The 18,606-nt window shown below is 41.9% G+C and overlaps 1 protein-coding gene across 8 annotated transcripts in view; it reads left to right on the top strand.

The window, feature by feature from the left end:
• The window catches only part of ARVCF (ARVCF delta catenin family member), a 246,468-nt gene that overhangs the window by 95,177 nt on the left and 132,685 nt on the right, over nucleotides 1-18,606 (top strand). For 6 of the 8 annotated variants that reach the window (XM_066562487.1, XM_066562490.1, XM_066562491.1 and 3 more), the window contains one exon: nucleotides 46-291. In XM_066562487.1, coding sequence (XP_066418584.1) covers nucleotides 76-291 — 216 coding nt within the window. In that variant the 5' untranslated portion in view covers nucleotides 46-75. Of the gene's footprint in view, nucleotides 1-45; nucleotides 292-13,376; nucleotides 13,521-18,606 lie in introns of those variants that run through there. The other 2 variants (XM_066562489.1, XM_066562493.1) reach the window with 2 other exon arrangements.

Here is an 18,606-nt window from a genome sequence, read left to right as displayed (position 1 = left end):
GCCCTCCCCACCCTTTACCTAACCCTTTCCATTTGCCCTGGTCAGTTAACAGGCAGGAAGCATTTGAAAGCAGTCATGGATGACTATGATATCAGGTCTGCTGCCAGCATTTTGGCATCTGTTAAAGAGCAAGAAGCTCGTTTCGAGCGGCTCACCCGCGCACTTGAGGAGGAGCGGCGCAATGTCTCCCTGCAACTCGAGCGTGCCAATCAGCCCGCAGACCGCATGAGCATCTGCAACATTGGCAATGGTCAGCCCCTGGCAACCGCCTGGCAGCAGCTCGTACTGCAGGTAAAGCCTGCTCCTGTCACTGTCACTGGAGCCCACCCTAGCACAGCGTCCATCCCAGGCAGTCAGTGCATGGTGTGTTGTTAGCATTTCGTTAGTGTGTGCTGTGTCTGGTAGCCCGAGCTGGGGTGCAGCGTGGGTGCTTCATCACCTCGGCTGGGAGCCTTGCCTTGGAAGCTGCTCTTGCTCTTAGCTCGTGGGATACTTTTAAAAGTATGTGCATACTTGGGTAAAAAGCCTAAGAAGGGATCTTCACACCCTCCTCTAATCTATGCACTTGCTGTAAGTCTGGTGATGTGCTGGTGATTGTAAAAGAAGGCTGAATCATAATCTCCATAGCAAACAAAATTTCCATTAGAAATAGCTGGACTTTGAATAGAGGGAGCAGTATGAAAAGCAGGGATTTCCCTCCTGCAAAGCCTTATTGTTTGTGTAGGGAGGACTTCATAATTTGTTTCTCATGTGCAGTGAATTGATAGACTATTTTAATGATGCAAACTGGCTTTGTGGGTAGCTTTAGATTTCCAAATACTGTTTTGCTTGATACACGTTCTTTAACTGTTTAAATGTACAATGACAAACTACTTATGTCTCTAAATTACTTCAGCTCTCAAACCCCTCTGACACACAAGGTAAGTCATGCAGAAGCAATAGTACCATTTGTGAAGGTCTGTTTCCTAAGAAAACATTGTTCAATTCAGAAGGAAGCTCTGGGCTATGAGGATTCCAGAAGTTGTTTCCCAGTTATACCAGACTGTTTTACAATTATACTTGCATTGAGCTGTATTGAGGCAGACTTTACCTTATATTATGGCAGCACTGCTTTTCTAGTAACAGCTGCCATGTTTTTACATGAAGATGCCTGAATTTTGGATTTCATGTGAAAGGAGCGGCCTGCACTGGTCAAGGTAAAAATCTGACCATGTCTGGTAGGAGCTGTAGGTGGTTATCCTCTGATGAGCAGCTGGGCTGGGAGAGGGGAGATGTGCTTACGTATTTTTTATAGGAAAAGGACAAGTTCACCTTCACTTTTTCTGAATGACTTTGTGCAAAGTGCCTGATTAATAGCTTCAGAATGAAATTCCTTATCCACAAAACTGATGAAGCATGAGTTTTCTGCAGTGTAATGGCTTAAGGTCTAACCACTTCCAAGAAAACCTAATAAAAGAGTTTTAAGTTACTGGGGTCTACGTGACTCTTATGGAGAAACAGCCCCTCTAAGTGACCCTAGGCTGAATCTGCATATGCCCAGCTCCCTGCCACTGGGTGAGGGGAGCTTTAATTAATTGATGAGTAGCACTGAGGATTTTAGAGTACCTTGTATATGAAATAAAATTGTTAAATAGCTAAATATGCACAATTAAGAATCAATGTAAGGTTAGTTGTGTGAATAGACACAACTAGAATTAAAAAGTGCTTAACTGAAGGATGAAAGCTGTACCTTCAGTCTTATGCAGAATATATAATATTTCCATCTCTGGTGTTCTGTGTTGCATTTCATTGTGCAGAGTACACAAAGCAGAAGGCTGTGCTCTGCTGTCTGTGGGGATTGCTCACGCCCTGCAGTGAAATCCACCCCTCTGAGGCTGTTCCAGTGAGCACTGGCTGAGTGCTGCACATCACCCCAGTCAACTGCTTGTTATAAGGAATATTGCAAAGTAACTCAAGCAGCAGCTTTTTGTGGTGATTATACACAATCTAGTTATTCTGTGTATGATTTGGACAAAAGAAAGGAGAGTTAGCTCCATTTTATGAGAGTGACAAATAATCTTTAATGATCTTCACAACCAGACATCAGTTTTCCATGTTGTTTGTTTGTCAAAGTGGAATCTGCCAAAGGGATTTGTTAGGGAAGTGTATAGTCAGGGCTTTGTAAAGAGTCTCTCTCACAACTTCTTGTTGAATATACAATGCCGCTCTTACTCCCTTCTTAGAACAGAAAATTAAGCCTTTTTTTTCCCTTTTAATTTTAGACATGGAAAAGTACTATATATGTGGGCAATGTGCCAGGAGTGTAACAGTGTTCTGAAGTTCTCAAAAGACAAAATCAAGGTCTTATGAAAATATTGATTCTAATTAATGAATCCTGGAACTCTTATTTTCATTTTAATTTTTTTTTTTAATAGCAGCTTTAAACTCGTTCCATAACAATAACTCCTTGTCCTAGACAGCCCAGTTAGCCACTTGCTGGTGAGTTCTGCCTGTTCAGTGTGAATTTCAAATACTGGAATGGAACATATGAATTCTGGTGCACTTGCTGTCTTTTTCTGTGAGTGTCTATGCCATTGTGTCTTGTCTTTTCTTCTTAAAGAGAAATACCAGATCTGCAAATGAGGTCAGGGATGTGCTGTAATTGCCAAAAAGTGCATGCATAGGCTTCTTGATTTTGCGATAAGTGTGGATATTTTTTAATAAAAATTACCTTAAACCTTAAAAATTACCTTTTCATGGGAGAGGTTGATTACTTGAACAATCTAAAGAAATCATGAATGATTTGTTCAGATATTAGTTAGAAATGGCTGAGATTATTCTTTAAGAGGAAGCTTTCTCAGAGGAGGGGTTTCTGGCAAACACTGTCTTCACAATGAGAGATTCTAAGTGTTGTTGAAATGTCTCCCATTAATATTAGTGAGAGTCTTTTACTCAGGTGGTGACCAAGGCGTTTGGCAGTGCCTGCCAAACCTCCAGGCTCTGCAGAGCTTTGTACCCATCTGTGTTCCTGCAGGTGGCTGTGAGCAGCTCCTGCCATAGGGACAGTCCCCTTTAACCCACACAGGCTCTGGTGAATGGGGACAAAAGTGCTTTTTGTGCTTAATGTGCTTGAATGATGGGTAAATGTAACTTCTGCTCTTTGCAGCTTCCCCAGGCTTCCACTGTAGCTGCAAATTAGAGTTTGTTGCTGAGTGTGCAGCCAGTGACATGAATTAGGGTGTTTCAGCTCGAGAACTTTGGGAAGATAGCAGCTTTGTACATGTGTTCCTGCAGATTCTGAAGGGTCAGATAAAGTGCTCTTTCAGACTAAGAACCCTCTGGACAAAAGGTCATTAGTTACACAGTGGAAACCTTGGCATTAGTCTGGAAAATGTAACATTTAATGAAACTTTGGCCACAGATCTTTTATCAGGGTAATAAAATCTCCTTAAACTCTCTGCAGGTTTTAACAATGTTCTTGACTGTCTCTGGCCTTGAGTGGTGGGAGCCACATGGCTGATCACTGCTGTTGGGTTTTGGAAAGGAAACGCTGGTTGTACTAGAGACAGAAGAGTGGTCTGTTGATGTGTATTTGTGTTTGCTTCTCTGACTTTTGAGGTAAATCATGTACATTGGTTATTGCAGTATTTCAGGCCATGGAAGTCTTGGCAGTCTTTGCCTTTTGATCAGTTTTCCAGGATAAACACAGTCCAATAAGTCACTGGTGAGTAGCACCCATCACGTGTCTTCTACATGCTCAAGTGTCTAGCCGATAAGGTTTTTTACAAGCCTGAGAAATCTTACTGCTCTTCATGTATGAACAGTAGTTTAAACTACCTGGTTTCCAAGTCAGCCTTCTGCTGCTGTTCACAGTGGGAGCTGAAGTTGGGCAGGAGGGGGCTATGGGCTGTGATAGGCTGACACAGAGATGCAGTATTACCACCACAAAACATAGCTTACTACTAATGAAGAATATTTTTTTATATATATATGTATGTATATACACTTTTATTAAAACATTAGACATGTGATACTTACTAAACACAAGGCTATATCCTGCCTTGGTTTAAACTGGCATGGCTCCATGGGCTTCAGAGCAGCTCTTTCAAATCTGATCATCTGGGGAGCTGAACAAGGTTTGCATTCAAAGATTGTTTCCCATCAGTATGTGGTGACAACTTCCATTCCTGTTAATGTTGCATAACCAAAATAAAGTACAGCATTCAATAAACCCCTGTTGCCAGCAAAAGCACTGTAACAATACTTGGACTTCAGAGATTCTGTAGTGCCCTACAGGGATTTGAGAGGGGTCTTCTAAGTCAGAAAAAGGCATTATCTTCCTTCTTACAGGTAGGAAAGCTGTGGGAATTGCTAAATCTCACATGGTACAAATAACAGAAATCAGCCCTTTACATGCTGCTGGTGCAGGCTTTTATTTGTCAGATATATTGACTCTGATGTGCCTGTGAGAAGTAACACGGGTTGATCTGAGAAGTCTTCACACTCACAGAATCATCCAATAATTAAAAAGTTACTACATTTGACTGTAACTGTGATTCTTTTAGGTTCCTGGTGGTGGGTTTGTTGGGATGTTCATATATAAAAAAGTGAGCCAAATTAATATTTTTTTTTCCTTCACTTTGCAAATATTGTTATAGCTGTTCAAGGTAAATTAGCTTATGGAAAAAAACTACATAATATTTTGATAGTTACAGTTTGGATCATTTATATATCAGCTTATGTTCCAGAGAAATAACACCTGCTTGAAAACAAACAACCATATTTGACGTTTTTTTCTTTTTCAGGCAAGTATTTTTAAGTCATAATTAAGTACCAATAGTCTTTTTATCTGAGGTACCTGTGACTTCTGCCAAAACAGAAGTTTTGACATTTAGTGAATTGAGGGTTATTTTCAAATAAAAGTTGAACTCTAAAGCACACCAGAACACATGGTGAGAATTTAAAAAAAAAATACAAGAAGACTAGGTCAAATTGCTTTTCTAAGAAAATACCATCAAGTTAACCTTTCTGAGTCAGCCTAGGCAACAATAGCACTTCTGTCTGTATTTCATTACTTTTATTTAAGATTCTCTGCTCCACACTGATGTAGTACAGGCTGCTAGAATATAGAGACTGTTTCTAGTGCTTTGATAGTAAGAACACTGGGTGCATTAATATTGTATATAATGGTTGCTTTAATATTGTACGTATGTTTAAACATATCCAGAAAAGAAGCAAAAATGGGTTCTGAGCTTCCCTGAATCTTCACCTTGCCTTTTCTCTGTTCTGCATCTCATACAGAATGCAGTTCCACCATTGCATGTAAAGTTTCATGTAATTAGTTTGAATTTGCAGTGCCTCTTGGCTTCCTGTGTTATATAACATATTTGTGCTCACATTAAGGGACTGACAGCATGGAAAATTCCTTTTTTTTTTGCCTTACAGGTAAGGTCAGGTACAGACAACAATGTTGTCAGTTCATGACAGCTCCCTGGTGTTACAGTACTATTTCCTGCTACATTGCCAAATACCAAGGAAAAAACTCACTGGTAGTTAACCCATGGATGTTCTCCTTCTGCCAGTAGTGATAGGTAGCAAAATGTTGAAAGAACTTGCAAGGATAATCCTTATTCCTTTATAGACCCAGTGGAACCCATAGAAATATACATTCTGCTTTGGGGTACAGCATGGTTTGGTGTCAGTCACCTCCCACCCCATCTGTGGCTGCTGCTGGCCCTGCCCAGCTCCTCTCACTCTGTGATTTGGCTCCTGTTCCTTGGCCTGCAGGTTCCTGGCAGTTACAGGGGCACTCACTCCTCCCTCAGCCTGAGCCTGCTCACTCAGTGTGAGTTACTGAGCTTCTAGGAGTGATCTGGGTCAGGTTTCAGCTTCTGCATATGTGCAACTATTCAAAGGCTCCAGGGGGAAGGAGGAGGGAGATTTGGGAATATGATTCCCATGGGAGAATGAGTTCTTAGGTCAGAATTGAGTGTGAGCTGAGAGGTACTTACATTACCTAGGGATCCCAGCAGTTAGGAACTGCACCAGGAGCCATTACTCAGCTACTTTGCAGGGAGATGTGTTCCCATATGCCCCTGTCCCTGGCTTCTGCTGTGCTGGACATTAAATAATTGCATTTAGCTTGCCGGTATGGAACTTTGAACATCTTTTGTATGGATGTGTTGTCCCATGTCTGTGAAAGCATCAGCTCCTGGTTTAGAGTGAGAGCCAGGCCTTTGGCTGAACAAGAGTGGAAGCTGAAGCAGGAGCTGGTGCTCCTTGGCCCAGAGCCCTGCAGCTGGCCTGGGCAGGGCTGCTGCCAGAGCAGGAGCTCTCCTGGAGCCACTGCAGGTGTCAGCTAGAGACTTCACAGAGTGACAGTGTGGCATGTGGCACCACTGAGGAGCTCCTATTGTTTGCCTTTCTGCTGGGATGACCCAAATTCCTAAGGAAATCCTACAACCTGCTTCATGTATTGCAGGAGGAATTCCCTAGCAGAAGCCCCAAAAAAAAAAAAAAAAAGGAAAAAAAAAAGGTTTGTGCAACAGGCATCTTGGTATGTGTCTTATGGGAGGCTCTGAAAATGGACTCAAGTGGTATTCCAGCAAGAATTAACATTTCCTTGTTCTGTTTCTTGAATTGTCTCACCCTTGTGATTATACTTCAGTCTTCATTTAAGGCCTTAGATGGTAAAAACACAGATACAAGGGAATGGGAATAATAGTATCAGTTTCAGCAACAGTTAAGAAGCTTTGACCAGCTGAATCAGAAGCTGTGCAATTCTTTCCAGAAGGGATTTATTTGATAAGCAAACTACTTAAACCCCACTTAGGAGAGTTATTTGGGGCTCAGAACTGCTGGCACGCAGCTGAATCCACTCAAAATCTGATGTGTTATCTGAGAAGTATTTGTATAAAACTTTGTCAGCAAGTCTAGTTTAAAAAGTAGATTCCAAATGATTCAATGAAAAATAAAAAGGGAACCCAGCAACTGAGAAACTGAGCCTCTGTCTGAAGGAAGAATGACTTTATTCTTTGTAAGATTTGTTTTTTTTCAAAACTTAATTACATACCATTTTATAGCTTTACATGTGCAGGTTGAAAATATACTTCCAGCTCCAAAAATCACACCTTTGCAGAAATGTCATTTTTCTCTCTGTCATCAAAAGTACCTCACATTCACATCTCACACTTCATCTGTTAAGTATGTGCTGTGCAACTCTCTGTGGGAACTGCTGAATTCCAAAGTGCCATCTAATGTTTGTCTGCAGGACAGCAACTGCTTTATAGTAATGATGGTAATAGTGCAAGGCAATGGCCATGTTTGCCCTAAGCATCTCAAATATTGTTGCAGTTTCATTTGCCTTGATGGTTGCAACTCCTTTTGTTTAGTGTAAATTTTTATTGAATGAGGTTTTGGAAGCAACTGAAAAGCAAGGACTTTCTTACTTTGTTTGACAAGACTTGTGAAGGAATGACTGTTCACAACTGTTAGCTTTTCTGGCCTAGAGCTGTGCCAGGTTTTAATTCAAAATATTTAAATTGAATGAGAAATTCACTGTTCCATAGTAATTTTCCATGATTTTACATTGCTTTACTAATAGAATTATGTTTTCTTCTAGGAGAACATATAAGAGAAATACATTAAAATTAAATTCTGATTGTACTGCGTTTTCATTATGTAAGCAGGCATCTAGGCTTTTCTTTGCATGATGCCTCTGAGTGTTACAACATCAGCAAGTATAACAGCAAGTAATAGTAATTATTATAAAAGTCTTAAAACAGGAATATTAAAATGTAAACATTAAAGAGTAGTATCAGGTTTAACAGGATTTTTTTTAAAAAACAACTTTCTAGTCCCATTTACCACATTTGCTTCTTGATAATTAACATGAATCATCTTACATTAAAGTTGTGATTTATTTTTCATGTCCTGCTGCTTGTTTGTTTCTCAGTTCAGGCAGCAGAACATGATTAATTGTCCTGACTTTTTAAGATTTTTAGTTGTCCTACATTTTAGTTCCCAAGCATATGACTGTATTAGTTTAGTTGGGTTGTTCAAGAAGAAAGATTTTAAACCATCACAAAATCTTTTTGTACTGTATCTCCCAATTTAATGAAAAGATTTTGTTCCTAATACAGGCCTTGATCCGTAGGGGTGCAGCGAGGCAGTTTCATCCCTGCAAGGCGTTGCCCAGGAGCTGGTCAGCCTTTGTGAGCCTCTTCCCTCACACAGCCACATGTGGCTGCAGAAAGGTTTTGCAGAAACTTTAAAACCACCAAGCAGCCAACCTGGCAATTTCCTCTTCCCCTGAGCCTTTTGGGCTTTGGACCTGCAGGGTTCAACCTCGCTTTTAAACTCAAAAATTTTGTACAGTTCCCTTTCAGGTGTCTGCAGTGTCTGTATGCTGTTGTGAACTAAGGCTGAAAGAGCCCAAAATGGATGTTGGGTTATGATGACATTGATAAATTACTGAGTCTTTTGCTAGTTTAGGCCATCTTGTTAATGGTTCAAATTATGTTCCTGCTTGCTTTGTCACAAATGTGGAGTGATTCACTGAAGTCATCAGTGTGACTGAAAACAGAATGGCCAAAGATGGCCATGGGCAGCCTGAGGCTGTGTGCCAACTGTAATTAAAGCCTTTGATTTAAATGTATGTCACAGTTTACTATTTATTTAGGTATTATAAAAAAAAACCAAAACAAAACACAAACCAACCAAACAAAAGCCAAACATAACCCCAACAACTGCTTCTTTTTTAAGCTACTAAATTACTAACTGGAGAGAATATTTTTTATCTGTAATTGTGGTGACTGGGAAATGCTGTGGAATACCATCAGAGTTCATTTTTAGGACTTAATCTAAAATGCTGGCACAGGGCATTTTTAGAATACTGTAGTTAAAGATTGCAAAGAACTGTAGTGTCTGTGTTTCTAACCCATCCGATTAGCTTTTCTTCCTTTTTGCAGTCTTATTTTCATATGTAACTATTTAAAATACGAGAAACCTGCTCTGGAATAAATTTCATACACAAAGACCTTGATTCTCTCTTCAGAAGGGACTGCAAAACAGCTTCAGGTTTTGGTTTGAAGAGGACAGTAATTACCATGAAAATGGGTAGATTGGGCAGACAGTTATCATTCCGGTACATCATGGCAAACCACATTTTTGCCTTCTGGATGAGAGAATGACGCCTTAAACTGGTACCTTCTGAGCAAGAGTTTGTAATATGCAGCATGAAATACAGCACAAATTGTCTGGAAGATCCACAACCCAAACCAGAATCTAAGAAATGAAAAATGGTTAATACTGGGTATTTCTTTCCTGCATTTGAGTCTTTGCTTTCCCTTCCAATAACTACAGCATGAAATTATGGTCACAGTTCTAACCTTAACTTGATCTGTTTTCCTTGCGGTTGTTGTTCTGTTATAAATGTCATTGTAATTAATTTTTTTTTTCATAAACCAGAATAGGTTTTTTTATCCCTTTAAAATGTAGTTAATTCTTACCTGAATGAAGCTACTGGGAGGAAACATAGGTCATTCATTCAGATGTGACCTATATGCAGTGACATGTACCTTCCTCTGTCCTTTGTTTCTAATGTAAGCAGTGCTGTCACCAGACTGTCCTTGTTCTCATCCTGTCATATGACAACTTAAATGAAATGGAGTTGACTGATACTAGATGTAGCAAGATGGAAGCTGTGTTGGTATACAAATTAAAAATCCCCTGAATCTACTGAAATGCCTGGTGGTGTCAGCCTGTAGAAATTGTCTGCTTTGCTGTATAGTTCTTCAGCCTTGTGATTCTTTAGACCTCTTTTTAATACTGGCTTCTTAAATAAAGAAGACACCTAAAATTATCCTCCATTTATACAACAGCTCCCTATTGAGTCAACCTGGCTTTGTCTCCATTTCTAAACTTGCAGTATGGGAGCAAGAAGATTGTCAAAACCATGTTCATGGCAACGTTAGAAATACCTGGGTGGATGTGTCCTACTACAGTCATGCAACCATTTTGGAGCAAGTACAGATGCTTTGAAAGGGCTCCTGTAACTTTTCAAATACATTTAAAAATGATGATAACACTAACAGGAAAAGATTTCAAAATGTATCTCAGAGATAGAATGTTCTGTTTGCATTTGTGTGGATTAAAATCACGACTGTAGGGCACTCTGACACATCCCAGCGTGCTGTGCTTTAGTTCTCCCGCTTACCTTGTTTATTTGCTGCATGAAATTCACAGAAGGACAATAAAATACCCTTGGCATGGCAGCCCCTGTATGATACAGGCTCTCTAATTCGGAGAATTGCCATGGGTGATGGTGCTGCTTTTGCCTATATGGTTAGCTGGGATTCTTGATTCATCTTGTGCCTTCTTGCTCTGTTGGCTTTATGGAAGTTACATATCACTGAAGCCATATGTTATGATCCCAGGCAGAGCTGTAAACCATTTCCTTTTTACTGCCTCTGAGAGCAGATCAATCTATAGAGCAGCACTAGTGATGGGGAATTTTTTAAGGGTAATGGGAGAAAATAAGAAAAGAGAGCCTGGCTGAGATTACTATACTATTCCACCTTCCAAAGAATTAAATCCCTTCCTATTTATAAATTTTTAATTTCTCAGCAAGAAAAAAGAAGGTTTTCACCCTACTTTTGCAGCTAGGGAAAAAAAAAAGTGACAGATTAAGAATTTAAGGTTCATTTAAAAAAAAGAGGGGAAGGTTGTGATGTAGTCAGCAGTCTGGTACTAATGGATAGAGTGTTTGTTGCCAGAATCTGGAAGTTCAGTATAACCTTAGGGATCTAATCCATAACTCTTTTTTAGGTAATTAGTTCTTTGACTTCACTTTGCCAAATCTCAGCATTCAGAATTGTATGAGCTAGTAAAATATTACAAGAGGCTAAGAGAACTTGAGATGTAATTTCCCTTAAAAAATCTTTTAGCTTTGAGTCAAAACATTTTCAAAATTTACTTTACAACCAGAAGGCTTCCAAGCATCTATTTTATATTTTAGAGGAAAAGCATGTTTTTAAATAACAACCTGACCTCCAGCAGGTGGGACTTCAAAATTCAGCAGCACTAATCTTGCGTGGCTTGCACAAATACATGTGGGTTTACAACATGAGAGACTTCTTATGTGAGTAAGAATTGGCAGGTCCATCCAGAAGGTTTTCAGTTTCGCTGCTTTGCATGCAGGAGTAGCTCCTTCAGTGCCCTATGGATATAGGCTTTACACTGGTTTTTCTTTGACAGGGTATAAAGGTCTGGCACATGGCCATGTGCATGGCTAAATTGAATGGTGCTCTTCTGTGCCAGCATGGCCTCAACAAAAGTGGAGCTATTTTAGTTTGTTAACTGAAGAAAAGTTGGACAAGGAGAAAGGGGTGGGAGAGCACTGTACAAAAGTACAGGAGACTCATACAAACCTCATTCCTTTTGCTTTGGCCTTTATGTATTTTATTAATGGCCACTACAGTTGCCTCTGAATTATTCCCCTGTAGATAGAATACATCTTTTCCCTCCAGTGAAGCAAATCCCTTCAGCTAAACCTTGTGCAACATCTGCCATTGCCCTTGTCAAACTTTACAGCATTTATTTCTAAATAAACTAGGATGAGCTAGGTAAAGTAGCTCTGCCCTGTTCTCTGCCCCTAAAGTACATCTGGAATGCTGACACTGGCAGTAGTAGGAAGGCTGAAATTAGGATTAAATAGGTCTGAAACATTTCTTCCACTCTTAAATGTCTGTATGGGAGATGCCACTTTTTCATGTTCCTCTGGTAAGATTGATACAAATTAACTGTTAGTCATGGGGACACTGGAAGGATGTTTTAAAATTTTCAGGGAACCTGAAGCTGGGATGAAAAGAACCTTTTGTGCAAATGTGTATATTCTGGTAATTAAAGACAATTCAATTGTACCTTTCTTCCTGGTGTATAGCTGGTCTCCTTGGCTCTGACTATGCCTGTTTGCCAGGGATAGTCTCTAATTTGATGCCAGTATCTTTCAGTCCCTAATTACCATTGTTCAGCCACCAGCTGTTACTTATTGCTTTGGCTTGCTGCAGGAACCTCGTAGGAAAAGGGAGAACCACCATTGACTGCCCCTTGGCTGGTGTCAGCAAGCAGTGCTGGATTTTCAGCACTGGGGGCCTCAGTCCCTCCCAGATCAGGCCGACAGCTTCCATGGAAGGGCAGGGCTCTGGTTCAGGGCTGGCTGAGATTCTCCTCTTGCCCTGTTGTGGCTCCAGGGGGAAAAATGCTTCATGTTTAGTTAAGGTTGGTTTACACCTACCAACCTACATCTCTTTCTTTCAGGACTTGATGTCTTAAAATATTTAATACATCACTTCATGCAGTTTTGTGGAAAAAGCAGAAAGAAGGATCAGATCCTAGAATAAGAAGTATGGGAAGGCTCTCCTTCTTCCCAGGTATTTCATAGAGGTTCACAGCCTTGTTCAAAGAAGGGATGTTAAAAATTAGGTACTTCCAATTTACTAGGAAGAGATGGATGTGAGAACCGTGTTGAACCATGCTGTGAAGTCCCAATTTTTGTTGCAGAATGTGGTGGATGCAAGGCATAGCACACCTGGCATTCATTTTGGTAATGAGTAATTTATCCAGGCAATCAGTTAATGAATGTGGGACAGGTTTGTGGGCAGGTGAATGGCTTTAAAAAATGAGGCCAGTTGTACTTTTTAGCTCTAAGCCTCATCGCACCTGTGTAAGATGCAAAAGGGAGGAGACGGTGATGGACGATCATAATTCTCTGGTGTTGGTGCATTAGGGATGCCATTAATCTCGAAGTGAAGAGCAAAGTAAGCAAGCGGGAAGGTTTCCTTTCTTGTGCTTTCTTGCAAACCGCCCTGTAATTCCGGAGGCAGCTGCGCTCTCCGGGCAGGCGCTGTGGGAAGGGCTCTGTGCCGCCGGAGCCGGCAGGTTACAGCTCTGAGACACGCCGGGAACAGGCGGCTTCCCTCTTTGTCTCTGTAATCCATCAGGAGAGATCCGGGGGGCGGGCCGGGGAGTGGGGGAACCCCCGGGGCTCCGGGCGCGCAGTCGCCGGCAGCCGGAGGGACCGCGCGGCGGCGCCGGGCACGGCCGGGGCTGCTCCCGGGGCTGCTCCCGCGGCTCTCCCGCTGCCCGGCCCTGCCCCTCTCCCCGCTCCCCCGGCGCGCCGGGCGTGGCCGCTCCGGCTGCGGCTGCCCGTCAGTGCCGCCCCCCTGCCGGAGCCTCCCGGCGCCGGGGCAGCGGCGGCTCGGCCATGTGAGAGCGACGCGGACGCGTCCCCTGCCGGAGCCGCGGCGGTGCCGGTGCTGCCGGCGGAGCGGGGCTTTTCCCTGGATGGGCTCAGTCCGTAGGGAGGCTGCGGAGGGTGCCGGTCCGGGTACAAAAGGAGCGAGCTTCGCCGGGGGAGGAGGCTGCGGAGGCTGTCGGAGCAGCGGGCTGGGTCCGCGCAGGGGCTGCGGGCAGCCGGAGGTGTTCGGTGCCGGGGACAGCGGGACCTGCACCTCGCATAAATGCCTGCGGAACTCAAACAGGTTAGTGCGAAACTTGTGTCCTTCCCCTCGGGCTCTGCGGCCGCGTGTGCGGGTCCTGGTGGCGTGGAGAAAGCTGTCAGCGCTGGAAGGGGTTGTTTACTTGTGTTTGCGTTTTTAGCTGAGAACTAAGAGCAAAAGCTGAGCTGCTCTTTCTAGCAGAGCATTCAGAGAGAGAATCTGCTTTTGTCTCTGTTGTGTTAACTGGTGAAACACCCAAAAAAGCAAGCCATTGTGTTCTTTGACCTTCTCGTCCTGCTCAATAAATCTGGGGAGCTCTTTGACATGAACAGCTAGAAATAGTGCTTTTAAAAGAGAAAGCTTTGTTATTGTGCTTTTGTTCAATGTTTGCTTTTCCCATACAGTGTTCCCTGGCTTTCTCTTTGATTTTGTTGTTGGACATACCAGAGAAATAACGGTGATCTTTCACTCTAAATGTTATCTTAAACATAAAGTTCTTTTTGGCTGTCGTCTTAGTAGTTACAATGAACTTACAACTTGGTGGAAAAATATTTCAAATACTATTCTTTACTTTCAAGCGTCATTGGGTATTCCAGGGCAAAGCTGTTGCGGACTAGATTTAAATAAAAAGAGATCGTATAGACTCCTGTAATTCATAGGGGCTTTTCATGGATAACCTTCTTCTCCTACCTTGTAAGCCTCAGGAAACCTGATAAATTCAGGTGGTGGCAGGGTAGAGCTGCTTCTCCAACTAGGATGAGGTTGTGTCTTTTTCTTAATCCTCTTTTTTTCTCCTCTACCTTTGTAATTTAAAACAGAGTACTGTAGAATAGGGGAATGCCACAATAATACATCACTGATAATACATCCCTGAATTTGTTTAGGCTCATTGCACTGGGGCTGTTAGAGTTTCTCGGCTTGGTTTAATACCCTGTTTCACCCACCCATCTCAGTAACAGAAGGCTGAATCATTTCTTGATGCAAATAGGATGCTGATTCCCTTGAGGGGAAAGTAGCCCTTTCAGCTGGGTCCTCCAGTGAGCATTTCTTTGTCTGTAGGATTCCCTGGAATCACAGTCCTGCCTGCTGGAGGTGGCTGAATGCTGGTTTGTTTGGGTACTTGTTTTGTGTCATGCTTCCTGTGGGCGTCTTAGGAAGGGATTTGATTTGTCTGTGGTGCTGTTCATATTGCCTGACCCACAGCTACTGTACCTGTCAAATTATGTGCAATGGTTTGTTGAGTTTTAGATAGATAGATCTAGTTAGCAGCTCCAAGGGATTTTGATTTTGTCTGGGTTTTTTTAATACATAAAGGAAAAAGCTGGAGGTAAGGAGCAGAATGCTAGCAGTAAGAAAAAAAAGGTGTATTTCATGTCTTTTGACCCTTGCAGTACAGTTGTGTTCATGTCTTCTGGGTTTTCAGTCTTGATAGGCGGAAAAGCTTGAGTGATAGTGGAAGGCTGTAGTTAATCATTTCAGGTCATGCTTTTCAGTTAGCTTGTAAATTCTTCTTCCATATCAAAACAAAAAAATGTCATGGTTTTAATTTTCACAGTGTCTGTCATAGCTGAGGATTAGACAGAGATGTGGTATTTTATCTCTTCTGTTGGAGTAATGGTTCTGGATTCATTCTGAGGTCTTTTCACAGAATAGCTGTTCAATCTGGCAGCACAGTAGTTTATTAGAGAATGCTTTGCTTAATGAAAGGTGGTAGTTTTAAGCCATGAGTTGTCAGAAAAATTTACTGTGCAGTTACAGGCCTCTAGAAAGTAGTTCTTTAGCTGTAGTGATCACAATTAAGTAAAACTAAACCAAATTAATAAATGACTTTGAGGTAGATGACAAGTCTGTACAATCCATCCAGATGAAGATAGGAGAGATACTGCAATGGACTTCTGCCACATTAACTGAGGGCCTGTTGTGTTCAGATAAGGACAGCTGTGAAATAGTAATTAAAAAGAATGAAGAATAACTTTTAATCATGCTTTTGCTGGGAATAGTCATGCTTCCTGAAGTTCTGGGCCACAAAAGCAGCATCGTACCTGAGAGCACTGGTAGAGGAGCCAGATGCTGAAAACCAGCAATGTGGCCATGATGTGGGGGGTGGGTGTCACGTTCCTGAGTCCTCCCTTGGCCATTCCCCTTCCTGCTCATGAGAGATGAAGGCTGTTGAAGTTTGTGCTGAGTATCTGCAGTGGCCTTGGAAGTAAGTAAAGAGTTCATGAAACTGAGAAGGATCTTGAAGTCTGGAACGGTTAAAATGTGTGTTCATGCAGTATCACATACGGCTTTGATCTGGATCTGAAACCTAAAGTGCTGGCTTGCCTGAGGGCCATGAAGTTGTGAAGGGGAAAGGAGTCACTTAAAGTGACTTTTGCCAAAAGTTCTTCAGTTCACTGTTATTCTTGCTTAGGAAAATACTTTATTAGCATTCCAGATTCAGGCACTGACCTCAGTAAAGCTGGCCTTCCTCAGCACTTTGTTCCTGAAGCATTTCACTAGAGGATTATACTGATGTGAGAGAGTATGAAATTGTAGATCTGGCAAGATGAAAAAGCAGTTAATGCATTAGTGCCATTCCTGCTGTGAAGCTGTACCAGCGATGGAAAGCTTGTGGAAGAAATGTTCGTGGAGGTGCAGCATGCAATAGAATCATCATTTTCCAAGCAATTGGTCAAGTCATATTAGAAAAACCCAATGAGAAGGGAGTGTGAGGTTTGGCATGGATCTCTGTAGGGTTTCACCCATGGGTTCTCACATATGACAGGCCTGAAACAGGTCTAATATGCTTTACTGCCCTGGAGAGAAGAAATGTAGCAGTCTCCAATATTGAGTCCTCCTTGCTCTGCCAAGCATTCCCTTTGGCAGCAGCTGTGACCCCTGTAGCAGAGCTGGGCACAGGGAATGGGTTTGGGACTCACTGGGATGTTGAACTTACTACAGGAACAACTGAATGGAGGCACACACTTGTGTGAGCTCTGCCACAGAGGCAGTAGTTCTCTACAGGACAGTGGATTTTTGAACTCTTTGGGCATTACTGCCCAATTCAGGTGTGGCACATCAGCTCAGATGTGAGAATGCGCCTTTGCCTCTCGTGGGGGAGTCTTTCCAAATGTAGAAATACTGATTAAGGAAGATAAAATGGAGAAAAAAGCATGTTAAACAATCACATTTGAAACTGGATGGACTGGATGTTTATAACAAGGCTGCTCACAAACGTTGAATTGCAAACACTTTTCCCAGGAGTTCACTTCTGCCACTAAATTAAGGTGTGATTCAGTAGGAGTAGGATCAAGGCTACTGGTGAAGTTCTGTCCTTGCATTTGAGTGTTAAAATAACAAGGCATTTCACTGAATAAAAGGATTTATCATATTCTTACTATGTCTTTACATGTTCCTGCCTCTGTTCCTCAGTTGCTCTAAATTATTTCCTCTGTGCTACCAAAATTCTGTAGCTGTAATGCAGAGAAACTTCCAAAAAGCTCCTGCTTCAGACTGCACCACTGCTTGTTCTCCTTTGTTGCAAGTATTTGTGGATATTGTGGTGTGAGATGGGAGGTTCAGCTCTGTCTGGGGTTCAGAAGATCCTGTTCTTTGCTGCTGCTGGTTGTTGGTTTCCCAAAGCGTGCAACAAGGTAATGCACTCATGTTTGGGACCATTCTGGGGACAGAACCACTGAACTGATGCAGCTGAAAAACCGAAGCAAACCCTAAAGCTCCATGAAAAGAGGAATGGCCTCCTGAATCAGGCTGTTTGAGGCCCTTGGAAGGGTTGTACCTTCCTCCTGGGCCTGAAACAGGGAGAAGTGGCTCTGTGTGAAGTTCTTGGGAGAAGGAAAAGGGCAGGGCATGTACAGGAGTGTGTGGGCAGGAGCTCATGTGATGGCTCTGCTGTTGAAACAGGGTGACAATGCAATACAAACCTCATGTGCCTTGGCCTGGGAGCTCTGTATACATTTGGTTTGCTCAGATCTTCCCAAGGACAGACTGGAGCAATAACAAGATTGTATTCTTCAGGTGTTTTTAAAATCACTGTTGTTTCAGTAGCATGTGAGAAGTGAAACAAAGGATTTTGCTAGTAGATTTTCTTTGGTTTTATTTTTCCAGTGGAGGTTTGAAGAGTAAATGGAGTCCCTGAAATAAATCCTGAGAGTAGAGAAAGTGTATTTCAAATTCTTGGATAAAAGGAAAGCTGAATGTCAAACATTGATAGAAGACACAGAGGACACAGTGACATTTAAAACTATCTCTCATTAAGTTGCAGCCAGGCTTTGGGACCTTTTTTTAATTTGCCTTTATGCCTAAGAATGAGCAACTGTGACTATACCTGAGAGAAGCCAGATGAGCAACACTTGCTTTCTTAGGGCTGCATCAGATTTTGTGTCTAAGATTCTTCCACCCACAAATGGGTGGGCAGAATCCTTTCTGTTGTATTAAGGGGTGAAAACTCCATGAACTCAGTGCTCCCTCTGTACTGCAGTAATGTGAAAATCCATAACTTCCAGTGGTGTTCTCTGCCTCTTTGATGAGTCAAGTCCACGCCTGCTTACAGCAGGAGATTGAAATACCAGAGTTTTCCCTTTTGTCCAATCCCACACATCTATCCTTAGCATCACAACTCCTCAGTGTTCAAAAAAGAAAGTGTTTTAACTAAACTTGAAGTATTTTTGAGCTTTGGATTTTCTGCCTCTACAAACTAAATCACTTGGCACAGTTCTGAACTTTTATTTTCAGTAAAACTTTCTCAGCAAGACTATTGTAATGTTCAGAGAGATGTTCCTGAAAGTCTGTAATGAAACCAGAGTCGGGTATATTTTTGTACTTTAGAGACTGTATTTTTGTGTGTGTTTATATATATGTGTGTGGGTATAAAAATACATACATGGAGATGAGAAAATTATTTAATTTAAGTAGCATTACTCTGGATGTGTGTAGTGTAAGACTGATCAGAAGAATCATCTGGAATGTTCAGAAGTCCATTCAGAGTACAAGCTTGTAATTGATTAAGGAGCTGATGAAAGAGATGAAGCACAATTTGTTTATGGATGGTAGAGCCCTGAGATATAAACAGGTCCTGTGTGTGACCAGGATTATTGTGCTCTTTGAATTGTAAACTTCTTACTAAAAA

This window comes from Molothrus aeneus, chromosome 18, assembly GCF_037042795.1.
Source record: "Molothrus aeneus isolate 106 chromosome 18, BPBGC_Maene_1.0, whole genome shotgun sequence".
In the NCBI taxonomy this organism is placed as follows: Eukaryota; Metazoa; Chordata; class Aves; order Passeriformes; family Icteridae; genus Molothrus; species Molothrus aeneus.
The sequence above is the reverse complement of the archived record's forward strand: the minus strand, read 5'-3'. Positions and strand labels throughout refer to the sequence as shown.